Raw genomic sequence first — 13,270 nt, 5'->3', positions numbered from 1 at the left:
CCTCACACTGCCATCTGGGATCAATAGTCCTGTCCTGACTCGTACAAGCGGGCCTGGCATTTTAATATCTGTAATTCAAATAAGTGCTCTGTTTTGTCTCCCTGCAAATCGCCCTCACAGAAACACCCGCTTCAAATGGACAGGCAGCTGCAACATTCCCCTATGCGCTCATGCGTCGTATTTCATGACGTTTGTCCGCTTCTCGCTCGCTTTCTGTCACTCTCGTGCAGCCAGTCTGCATTCATGGTGAAACCTTTTTTCTAGTAATTTCTTCTTCTGTCTTTTTTACTTTGTAGGAAATAATATAAAATGTCATATCTCATTTGCTTCTCCTATAAAGCAATGAGATTAAAAGCATAAAAACAGAGAATTCGGTAGAGTCTCCTTCTTTACGGGTTGTTCTTCTGAGAAAAAAACTTACATTTGGAGTTTTTAGGAGATCAATGTCTCAAACTTAAAAGAGAGCTGAGCTATATTCGTATCCACTTTCGTTTTATCACTCCATTCAAGCTGAATGACAACCAGTGTTGAGGAAAGATACTTTTAAAAGTAATGCAGTACAATATTGCCTTACTCTATAAAAAAGTTACTAATTGCATTTACTTAGAAAGTAATGGTACTCTTGCGTTAGTTTTTGTCACCTGGACTGAGCTTGCTTATTTATTTTTAGTAAAAAAAAAAGCCATAAGTTATATTTTTGGCAACTGTAAAGGCCCTTCCACACTAAAAGTAAATGAATAAGCTGAAGAAAGAACCTCTGCCTCTGCACTTAATCCCAATTTCTCTCAACATGGGACATTAGAGATGTCAGTGAATAAATGGGAAAACAAAGTAACTTGCGTTACTTATTTAAAAAGTAATTATTTTATTGTAAATTTACAAGTAATGCGTTACTTAAAAAGTTATCTGATTACATAACTTGCGTTACTTGTAGTGTGTTACCCCCAACACTGATGACATCACTTGTCTCATTTAGTCTTATTTGTATTTGTGACCCCGGACCACAAAGCCAGTCATAAGGGTCAATTTTTCGAAATTGAGATTCATACATCATCTGAAAGCTGAATAAGCTTTCCATTGATGTATGGTTTGTTAGGATAGGACAATATTTAGTTGAGATACAAATATTTGGAATTTGAGGGTGCAAAAAAATCAAAATATTAAAAGTTGTCCAAAGGAAGTTCTTAGCAATGCATATTACTAAACAAAAATGATTTTTGTTTTGATATATTTATGGTAGGAAATTCACAAAATATCTTCATGGAACATGATCTTTACTTAATATCCTAATGATTTTTGGCATAAAAGAAAAATCTATAATTTTGGCCCATACAGTGTTTTTTGTTGGCTATTACTACAAATATACCCGTGCTACTCAAGACTGGTTTTGTGGTCCAGGCTCACATTTCTCCTGTATGAGGGGTTTTCAGAGAAACATTGATACTCAAATGACACATAAATAAGCACATTCATCTGAGCTATGCTATCCAAAATAATTTAATAAATACAACAGTTGTTCCATTTTTCAACAACAGTTGTCCTATTTGACGCTATTTGTATTTCTCCCAAGGCGTAGTTGATAAATGAGACAACTGAGAACACTGCTGAGCTATGCTATCCAAACTATTTTGAGAATAAATACATTTGTATCATTTGGGTCTGTATTTATTTCTCCCAAGAAACTCCTGGCGTAACATCTGACGCGTAAATGAGACATTAAGAAATCCATTATCTGGGTTATGCTGTCCAAATTAGGTTGAAATTTTACAGATAAGTACTGTGTTTACTGTTGTCTAATTTGAGTCTACTATTACTAAGGAATTTTGTGAGAAACTTCTGAGAGTGTTACTTAAATGAGACATGACACCTTCTGAGTCATCTTATCCAGATTAATTGTATAGCTTAAGAAGCCATTCACACAGAACGTGTTTTGGGAAGGAATAAACAAAAAAAAAAAGTGAGGTCTAGAAACACGTTTTTTAAAAGCTGGACTTTTTAGAAAGCCCTTTCATGCGTGAGACGTGAATGCAACAGTCAAGCACATTCGTCTAGCACGTTCATATAAAAAAACACAATGGAAAAGCAGAGCAGTGGAGTGAAAAATTCAGTGGAATTACAGTACGTATGAATGGTCTGACTGTATGTCAACTCCCAAGGAATGTTAGGAGAAACATCTGAGATGATACTTAAATGAAGAGCTTCATTTAATCTAACGAGCAACGAAAGAGAAATTCAGGTACTCTTCCTTTCTTTTCCTCCGTGAACGGCAGTGGAAAAAGACGAGATCTGTTCTCCCGGACTCCACTGTACAGAGAGAGGCATGACGGGGGTTTCCCTGCAGCCGGGTTAATAGTGTTTCAAAGAGCGTGCGTCTGGTCTCCCTGGCTGAGTTTGACTGTCAGTCTGTAGGGGGCTGCAGGTTTAGCCCTATCAGGGGACCCTCAGACTGAGACATTTATCTGTGCGCTGCATTGACGGAGCCCCCCTTCCTCGCAGCTAACGCAAACAGCGCTCTGACATGTTTAGACTGAGAGACAAAGCGCAGGTCTGTGGCAGGACCGCTGCTGTCTCCCACGTGGCATGGACTTTCTCTCAGGCCGGGGCAAATTTGATTATGGGATATTTAAGCATGATGGAAAATGGGAAACAAGCAGTTCTTCTTGTTCCCTTTTTTTCAGGTTTGGTAAGTCTACACCTCACATAGCTTAACCACCCACCTTACGACCCCCTCCCTCCCGGCGCACTCGACGTTCGTCTGCCTTCATAGAAGTTCGTTTCAGAGCGCTGAAGTAAAAGCGACTTTGGAGGGGTGCGCGCAATGACATCATGAGCTGAAACGTTTGGAAAAAGCGAGGCAGTGGAACGACGGTGCTGATAGCTGCTTTGCAGAACAACCGTTTTCTCTGGAAGTCGGTGGCAATGAGACAAACCATGATGATTGCTCCTGACCTGTCTAGCTCGCTCTGTCTCGCCTCTCCGAAATTAGCCAATTCATCATTGCCACGCTCGCAAGAAACGTCTGTCATTAATTGCAAAATCGGTTTGTTTGTCATTCGTGGATCTGTGTTTTCGAGCTCTGGCCAGGCAGGCGAATTACTGCCCAGTCCAAAATGATGGATGGCAACCCGGAGAGCAGCGCAGCACTGATATTTGGCAGTCAGATTATGATGAGAGAATTACCGCAATGGACTCTCAGGGTGAAAACAGCTTATTATTTTATCCGGTATTTTTTGGAGGTGTAGTTAGATGTCATAGTAGTCTTTATTGCCCAAGGACATAAAAATTTCTGTTCATGCAAAGTTTTAAAAGACGAAGCTTTTTGCGTGCAGTATGTGTGTTAGTTCCTGTTTAAGTTGAAAGAATTTTCAAGTTCAGTTTCCAAGTTTGTACTTGGATAGGAAAAAGCAAAATGATAACTCTGAACATGAAAATAAACAATGAAATGCCGACAAAAAGACATAAGACAGGAACCTTCCTTCTGCTAAGAACTGAATATTTTTAAAGCGACATATCATTGAAAAGGTTAGAAATAAAACAGTATGTGTACTATGTATTCAAGCTGAATGGCAACCAGTGTTAAGGAAAGTTACTTTTAAAAGTAATGCATTACAATATTGCATTGCTCCATAAAAAAGTTGCAGTACTTAGTTACTTTTTATAGGAAGTAATGTCACTTTTGCATTAGTTTTTGTCACCTGGTCCGAGCTTGCTTAATTATAAAAAAAGGCATAAGCTATATTTTTGGCAGCTATAAAGGCCCTTCCACACCAAAAGTAAATCAATAAGTCTTAGGCTGAAGAAAGAACCTCTGCCTCTGCACTTAATCCCAATCTCTTTCAAGATGGGACATTAGAGATGTCAATGAATAAATGGGAAAACAAAGTAACTTGTGTTACTTATTTGAAAAGTAATTCTTTTGTTCTAAATTTAAAAGTGCATTACTGAAAATGTAATCTGATTACATATCTCGCGTTACTTGTAATGTGTTCCCCCCAACACTGATGACATCACTTGTCTCATTTAACCTTATTTGTATTTCAGTGGACTCTCAGGGTGAAAACAGCTTATTATTTTATCCTGTATTTTTGGAGTTGTACTTAAATGTCATAGCTGTCTCTATTGCCCAAGGACATAAAAACTCCTCGCCAACAGCCTTTAGAAATGTCCAACATTTTTGTTCGTGCAAACATTCTAGAGATTAAGCTTTTTGTGTATGTGTGTTAGTCCACCTGGTCTCATGACAAAAATGTGACTTTCAAGTTGAATTCCCAAGTTTGTAGAAACTTGGAAAAGTAGGAAAAAGCAAGTTGATACCTCTGAACATGAAAATAAACACTGAAATGCTGACAAAAAGACATAAGACAGGAGCCTTACTTCTGCTAGGGATATTGTTTCACTCCAAAAAATGGCCGTTCTAAGAATTTCATATTTTTAAAGGGACATATCATTGAAAAGGTTAGAAATAAAACAGTGTGATGTACTATATATTTAAGCTAAATGACAACCAGTGTTGAGGAAAGTTACTTTTAGAAGTAATGCAATACAATATTGTGTTACTCCATAAAAAAAGTTACTAATTGCAGTACTTAGTTACTTTTTATAGGAAGCAATGTTACTTTTGCGTTAGTTTTTGTCACCTGGTCTGAGCTTGCTTAATTATTTTTAATAACAAAAATGTCGTAAGTTATATTTTTGGCAACTGTAAAGGCCCTTCCACACCAAAAGTAATTAAATTGTAAGTAAATGGGAAATCAAAGTAGCTTGTGTTACTTATTTGAAAAGTAACTTTTGTTGTCAGTTTAAAAGTAATGTGTTACTTAAAAGGTAATCTGATTACATAACTTGCGTTACTTGTAATATGTTACCACCAACACTTGTCTCATTTAATCTTATAATCACTTGTCTCATTTAACCTTATTTGTATTTGGACTCTTAGGGTGAAAACAGCTTATTATTTTATCCGGTATTTTTGGAGGTGTAGTTAGATGTCATAGTTGTATCTTTTGCCCAAGGACATAAAAACTCCTCGGCAACGACCTTTAGAAATTTAGAAGTTTATTTTTTTGGAGAAATCGCACAGTAAAACAATTTTTTTCTATTCATTAATTTTCAAAAGCATTATGGTTCTGTTTTTCAGTAATGGAATTCAGATTTCTGATTTTCTGAAAACATATTTTGGATTTTTTTTTTTCATGACAAAAATGCTCATTAAAAAGAGTTTTGTGCTGTGCAATGGCATATGACCTTTCCTTTTTACATATCAGCAGAAATTTAGTATTCAAAGTATTCAAATGGGTGATTTTACTCATTTTGTTTGCAAAGAGCTTTGCCAGTAATAACAAAGGTTGTCTACATATACAGACAGGTTAAAGGTACAGTAGTAAAATCAACCTATTGAATTCAAAACATCAAAATGATGATGGTCATATGTAAAACTAAATGATGACTGTTTACCTTTACAGGCCAGAGCTGACGGAGGAGGATCAGCCTCAGAGTCACACTCACGCTGCCTCAAAACTGGAGGAGGAAGATGAGGAGATAGAGGGAGATGATGAAGACGAGGAAGGCTCGTTGACAGAAAAGTCACAGGACGAGACGGCCTCTCCCGCCACTATGGTGCAGGGCACTTATGACGAGGACGAGGAGCCGACCCCTCTCCCTATGTCTTACGAACACACGCGCAGGTCAGAGAAACACGTCTGTCTGTTTAATTGAGAAAGGTTAAACAGGGCAACTCTCAGCTAAATGAACACTCAACCACTGTACAAGCAAAATACACACAATTATAATCCTACCTTTCTATTATTTGTGTTCAATTCATTTTACTGCAACATGCAAAAACAAACAAAACAAAACAATAAAATCAAGCAATAAAACACTAAAATCAGAAACATTAAGAGAGTCAGTTCTGATCTCATGTTGACTTTAAGAAAGCAGCATGTGTAGTGTGAGTTATATTATTATCACAATAATTAAATTTGCAATTTGGCAATTTAATTTTGTGTATAAACTCTACATACACTAGTAGTCAAAAAATGGAAAAATGTTGCTGAAAGAAGTCTCTTATGCTTGAATGCGTTTTTTAATAAAAAATACAGTAAAACAGTAATATGATGACAGAATTATGAATTATTATAATTTAAAAGAACTGTTTTCTACTGTAATATATATTTTTTAATACATTTATATTATTTCGAATTTTTACTATTTACTATTTTTAGAGCTGGTTTACAGGAAAATTGGATTTTGTTTGTTTGTTTATATTACTGACACAATGCTTTTCTGATTAATACTGTAAAGCTGCCTTGAAACTATCCATATAAAGCGCTATATAAATTAAAGTGACTAGAATTTACTTGAAATTAATTTATAATAATAATTTCATCCTGCGATAAATTCATTTTAGCAAGGAAGCATTAAATTGATCAAAAGTGACAGTAAAGACATTTATAATGTCACAAAAGATTTATATTTTAAATAAATTCTATGAAACTTCAATTCATCAAAATTCTTAAAAAAGTCAAAAAAAGCAACGCTTTTTTAGCACTGATAATGCTAAAAAAATTTCTTAGGAAGCAAATGTAGAAGTAGAAATATGTGACCCTGGACCACAAAATCAGTCTTAAAAAAATGGCAATATGAATAAATAAGCTTTCCATTGATGTATGGTGTGTTAGTATAGGACAATATTTGGCCTACATACAACTTTTTGAAAATCTGGAATCTGAGGGTGCAAAAAAATCAAAATACTGAGAAAATCACCTTTAAAGTTGTGCAAATGAAGTTCTTAGCTATGCATATTACTAATCAATAATGAAGTTTTGATATATTTACGTTAGGAAAATTTACAAAATATCTTCATGAAACATGATCTTTACTTAATATCCTAATGATTTTGGGCATAAAACAAAAATCGATCATTTTGACCCATACAATGGATTGTTGGCTATTGCTACAAATACACCCGTGCTACTTAAGTTTACTCAAATAAATGGAGCCTTATTGAGCATAAGATGCTTCTTTCATAAACAAATAAATAAACAAATATTTCAAACTTTTGAATCTAGTTCATATTTTTATAATGTGCAAAGGATTCACTTTTGGTTGAGTGTTCATTTAAGATCAGAAGTTGTAGAGAATGTAAATTTGCCATATATATAATAACACAAACATCATTATCAAGCAACAGAAGTACAATGGGCCTTCAACACTACAGCTCTGTTCCAAAACCCAGTGAGCTGCACAGGTGCACTTACACTGAAAAACACCTGATTCTGAAGACATAACTATACGATATCTGTCGTCATAAAGCAGGCAATCCCAGAATTCCGAGTTTCTTTCTATGTTGAAAGTTCCAAATCCGTTCAGAAAGCTGCCTTAGAAGGCACAAGGAAGTTCCCTAAGCAGACAGCAAGGCAGCTCACCAGATTGTGGAACGGAGTGTCTGTGTAACACTGCTCGATTTGACCCATTGTAACTGTTAGATGTTGTTAATTAGACGTTCATTGTTTCCCGCTGTGATCCCTCATTGTCTGTCAGTCCTCAACTAACACAACTAATCAGCAACTAGTCATCTGTCAGCTTACATGTGTGTTTAATCATTGAAACTTTGGCTTGCCAAAACAAAGAAAACGATCAGTTTGAATGGCAATTTTGCACCCTTACAATTCCATAGAATTATGGAATTTAAAGCGTCCAGTTCTGTTGCATTTCCATTTTCTGTTCTCTTCTGCACTGGAATGCCGCTGGCATCTGAATGTTTCAATGATCAGTATTTGGTGGGATATTTTATTCAAAAGCAAGGGAGGCTTCTTGCGTTTTTCCCAGCATCTCGGTCAATTCTGCATGGATAGAGAGACGGGCAGAGAGCGTGAATGTCCATTTGTTTTGTGCTTTCATCCGCTAGTGTGATGACCACTTATACTCTTCATGTCCCGTCACCATCTCATCCACTGCATGCTCCTCAAATGCATCCAGTTCCAATATTTAGATTGCGGTTGTTGGGCTAACTGAGGGTCCCTCCCCTCTCCACACCCCTCCCTATCCCGGTACAGGTGTATTGAGGAGGATGCAGGCCTATTAGATCTGGAACCTCTGGCTGGTTTCCCCAAAGGCCTGGAATTCCATAAGGCTGGCGAGGAGCCCTATGACATAAAAGACATTTTTAGCACCTCGGTAGAGTCGGAGGCGCTGAAAGAAACACTTTTCAGGCAGGCTAAAACACAGGTATGTGACCGTACCTGCTCCAGAGAGCTGCTGCTATACGCCATGAGCCCATATCTGCTCTTCTCACGCAAACGGCAAGGGGAAAAAAAGAGTCAAAAAGCATTTTATGAATATGGTCTTTGCAAACTTCCAGGGCTTCCCAACCAGGAATTCTGAGGTAGACTGTGACAGAAAAAAATGAAATTGCATATTTTGAGAACATTTTGTGAAGTATAGTATATGTATACAAGTACATACTTTCTAATGAAAAATAAACATACTAAAATGTATTTAAAAAGTGCTAAGTATACTACAAATGCATTTACATATTATCTGCTTAATAAAAATGCAATTGCAATTGTACTTTTAGTATACTAAACAGGTATATTTCAAGTCTGCTAAATTATAACAATTAATTTTGTACTTAACACACTTTAATTGTGCTGAAGCAGTGATGAAGTGGAACTATTGCAAGTATACTTTAGATACACTTGAAATATTTTGCATTTAAGGACCGATATTATTTAAAACATCACACTATTTTAGACTTAATATTAAGAAATGTGCATTGTGCACAAGTTGTACTCTAAATAAAGGTTAATTACAGTTTTTTATATATTTTTTCTATCAGTGAGTCTCAAGCGATATGCCAGTAAATATGTTAATAGACTTGAACTGTACTTAGTATAAAATAAATGCATTCAAAAACTATTACTTATAATAACAGATTTTGTTATTTTAGTGGATTTGTATACACAAACACTAAACTATATATACACAAATTAACAATCTAATATTTGACTAAAAAGGTTGGGAATGCCTGCTGTAATCGATGTGGAAAACTACATGCAGCTTTTGCATTGCCTAATCATTGTCATTTTTGTTTTGTTTCAGAAATAATATTTTCAATGTTCAACATTGATAAAAATATTAACTGAATGGCATTAACATAACTAACACTATAATCTTTCTGTATCATTTCCTCATATTTATAACTTTAAACTGTCTTCTGGTCTCAACATTTCATGTGGACTTGTTACATGTCTTACATGTGTATATCTTATGTACAACTTAATGCTTGTCCTTCAATATTGTGTATCAACAGGAAAATGTCTGCTTTTCAATTCCTTATTATGTTTTGACAGTTCGTATCTAATTAAAAGTAACAATTTAAATCATTTCTAGTTGGCATTTTTTTTTAAAAGCAACATTCCAAATCCAACTGCTGTTTTTTCTTTTTATTTATTATTTCTGCTAAGCAGCTCAAAATAACAGCATGCAGATTTGGAAGTAAATAATGACTAATAAATTGTCTATTTATGAGTGCAGTACATGCTAACTAATGAAATGCATAAACCCTATTTAACAGATGATGAATGTTTTGGCTTGGAGACTGATTTTTTCTCCTTTTCTCCATTCAGGCTTATGCAATGATGCTCTCTCTGTCTGAGAACACCAATCTGCATTCATCCTCCCAGAACTCCTTGGATGCCTGGCTCAACATGGGAGGAGGGCCGTCGGAGGCGAGCTCCTTTCACCCCCTCAACAACATCTGAGAACATGTATAAGACAAAAGAGAGATGGAGGGAGAAAGGAGGAGAGGGCAAAAGACCAACATGAAGACCAGCAATGCCACAGTAGATGAACCACCACTATGCGCGCCACGCGGAGTAGAACGTACTGTTGAGCGAAACAGACACAGACGGGAGAGTTTTAATACACAGCATTAAAAACACGACTGAAATCAGCGAATCCCAGCCATACAGCATCTTTCCTGTCTGCAACTAGCCACTATAGTGATGCTCTCTCCTCATCAGCTGATTCAAGAGGGAGCGATGCATTCGAATGACTCTGAAATCACCTCATTTGCAATGATATGCATTTCACAGAGACTGCTCTCAAGGGTTTGTAACATGTTCTCGGAGAAGCCCAAGAAGGCTTGAGTGGACAGGGTAGTTGATGTTTCTTCAACTGGAGATTTGAACCGTTTCGACACAGCATTCCATTCTCACGTTGATTTTCTACAGCACTGTACCAAGGTTTCCTTTATATTAACTCACAGCCGAAGTCTTACAGTAGATCGTTAGAGCAGACATCAGCATTGATTTCCAATGGTAATACAAGCACTTAAGTCTAGCCCACAACTAGCATGCTAACTTTCCCCCAAGAATGCAGTTTGTAAGCCACTGTCTCAAAAGTAAATGCTGGAAGTCACTGGGAAACCTTTGAGATTTGCGTTCGGCTGCGCGACGTTGTCTCGTCCCCAGCCGGATCTTCACACGATAAATCACGCAGCACGGTTGTTCATGTGTATAGCATCACGCTCATTGTAATTATTGTTGTTATGGTAAGTATTTTAGCTGTATACAACCTTTAGTCCCAACTGAAAGTTTGTTTTTAAGAGTTAAATTATTTCTCCAAATCTTTTCTCCTTTTCTTGCGTTCAGCTTTTTTTCTATGTGATTTGTTCTTCGGTAAACAGTATTGTTTCTTTTTAAGCACATCTGTGCTTTAATGTTAATATAATTCTTTAGTGAAGGACCAAATTTGTACAATATTGTTGTATGATGTACAAACTAAGTTAACCGTTGGTAGCAGAGAGTGTCGTGTGCCAAATAACCCCATTTTCTTTGACAATCATTTCTTTCCCAAGTGGTCGCCTCCACTGTTAGTAGTTTTTGTTTTGTTTTGTTTTGTTTTGTTTTTCCTCTGTTGTTGCTACTTACATGAGTGTTTGTCTTTTATTTATTTTTGATTTAGATTTTTTTTTTCTGATTAATGAAAAAATGAAGAAAAATGATTTACCCACTCATTTGAAGGAATGAAATGACTAAAATATCATGAAAATTCAGAATTGTTCAAGTTCTTCGTAGAGAAGCAAGTTGCCAAAATCTGAATTACAAAAGAACGTGTTTAATATTATGAGCACATAATCATGAAGTCTGGTTTATGATGCATTTGTTCAACCATTTAGAAAAGTAGGCACTGCGTGATTTAAGAAAAATTAAAAAAGTAAAAAAAAAATCTCTTTAAAATATCAGGTAACTCAATAGAGGGGCATTATATGTTGACTTTTTTACACTCATAATCAAACATCTTCATAAGGAAAATGGGTCGACAGTATATCTCTGGGTTCAGATCGCATGTTTTCATGTCCCATTTATTTTGGGAAGAGCCATATACATCGTATCAAATTCTACATTATTGAAATACTTAATATTATGCGTCCCAGAAAAGACACCATAAGTGAGAGGGCTACAAGGGATTGTGATCAAATGGTGAGCAGCGACATATAACGTTCACAAGAGCATTGAGGTTTTTGAGAGATGCCCAAATCCAAATACATATGAGTCCTTATCCAACTCCTGAACTGTGAAGCCAGCGAATGAATCGTAAACAGCTGAATGCATATCATGAATGTGTAGAATAGATTTAATATGTAGGTTATGAGTCAAACTTGCTCAGAAAGTTACCTTCTCTTGATTGTCTTTTTGGTCAGGAATTCACTCTCTGGAATCTGCACTTAAATCGAACGCACCCGTGTCTGCCTAGTTCATACTTTTCTTTACATCTGAGCTCTTATCTTAGTACTGATTTTAATGATTTTTTTTTTTAAAAGGCTGGTTTTAACAAGCACTTTAACTCTTGGGTCAAACAGGCATTTTTATCGTATGCTTTTAAATAAAACGGCGAGAATATTCAAGAGTGGTCAGAAGAGTTGGTTTTGAACTCAAACAATTCTGTTTTCACTGCAAACACAAATCAGACAAGAAGGACTTGACTGGTCTTTCACAGGGAATCAATCTGCTTGAAAACGCTGTGTAAAAACTTGCAGCAGTGTCGTATTTCAACACGCTACCAGGTGGCACTCTGTGTAATCTTACCTGTTTCATACTGTATCTCCTCACTATATCATTTACTCAAACCCTTGAGTAAAAAGCCTGTTTGATGCATAGGATTGCTGGATGGAATTAAGAGTATGGAGAAGTCATGTCACATACTACTGTACTTAGCAAGCGCTGTAGGTGAAGAAACTGACCCACACTGTTAAAATCGTCTTGGAAAAAATGGTCAAAAAAATGAACAATGCAGATGTCCTTGGCCCACTGTTACATTGGAAACAAACGTATCATTTCAAAAGCCACAGATAACGTGGTTTCTCTAAAAAAAGTGTATAGTATTTCAAAAAAAAAAAAAAAATGGCATTGATATGTCCTAAAATTCATTTTAAACATGGGTTTGAAAATAGATGGTGCTTGTTTCATTTGGATATGAGTTGTATATTGCTTCTGTTATGTTTATTAAAAATATTGTGCATGACTTGTGTTTTAGAGGTCATAATGGTGTCCATTTGTGAAATGTGTATCTTAAATTAAAAGGAAAAAAAAAATAATAAAAAAAAATAATAATGAATTTGTAGATGCACTTATTGTACATGTGGTTAGGTTAGTAGGTTTGACTTTAAGTCCTGTTTACTGCCTTAAATACTATGGGCAGATGGTTATTGAACTGAACAATATGCTTGTGGGAGAGAAATAATGACAAAATTTAAGGATTGTAGAATAATACTGAAAATTCTGAAGTTCTTTTTGATGCTTGTGATTACTGAAGATGTACTTTAGAGCAATTTCATGGAAAAGACATGATTCTGATGTTAATTCTGTAGAATAGATATGTATACCAAATGTAATCTTTCCAATGCTATGAAGAATTTATACATGAAATTGATATGCAATAAAAACCTGTGTGCTTTTTATATGAATGCTGTTTTTGATTCATTGGGTTAATGCACTGTAGATGGGTCAATGAGGATGCCAGATGGCTGAGAAAATGCAAAATAGTAGTGTCTGAATTCACAGGGTTCAGAAAACAGTAGGCAAATAGTGTCCAGATGACCTCCTACTTCATGCAACCACAGTCACGTGATTAATCTCTGAATGAATCAGCAATTTTGAACGGTTGACAATAAAACAAAATGATGTTTAATCGGGTAATAATGATGCCAGACTCTAAGCCAATGCTTGGTCTTTTTCTGTATAAACAACCTGGGCAAGTTATAATAGTT

At 35.9% G+C, this 13,270-nt stretch overlaps 1 protein-coding gene across 6 annotated transcripts in view; it reads left to right on the top strand.

Annotated features, from left to right (window-relative positions):
* The window catches only part of prdm16 (PR domain containing 16), a 264,934-nt gene extending 251,988 nt beyond the window's left edge, over positions 1-12,946 (top strand). For 5 of the 6 annotated variants that reach the window (XM_051117211.1, XM_051117210.1, XM_051117209.1 and 2 more), the window contains 3 exons: positions 5,463-5,684; positions 8,055-8,226; positions 9,627-12,946. In XM_051117211.1, coding sequence (XP_050973168.1) covers positions 5,463-5,684; positions 8,055-8,226; positions 9,627-9,761 — 529 coding nt within the window. In that variant the 3' untranslated portion in view covers positions 9,762-12,946. The remainder of the gene's footprint in view (positions 1-5,462; positions 5,685-8,054; positions 8,227-9,626) is intronic. The other variant, XM_051117212.1, reaches the window with a different exon arrangement.
* The last annotated feature ends 324 nt before the right edge of the window (positions 12,947-13,270 follow it).

This window comes from Labeo rohita, chromosome 8, assembly GCF_022985175.1.
Source record: "Labeo rohita strain BAU-BD-2019 chromosome 8, IGBB_LRoh.1.0, whole genome shotgun sequence".
Classification (NCBI taxonomy): domain Eukaryota; kingdom Metazoa; phylum Chordata; class Actinopteri; order Cypriniformes; family Cyprinidae; genus Labeo; species Labeo rohita.
This window is presented reverse-complemented; position numbering and strand designations above follow the sequence as displayed.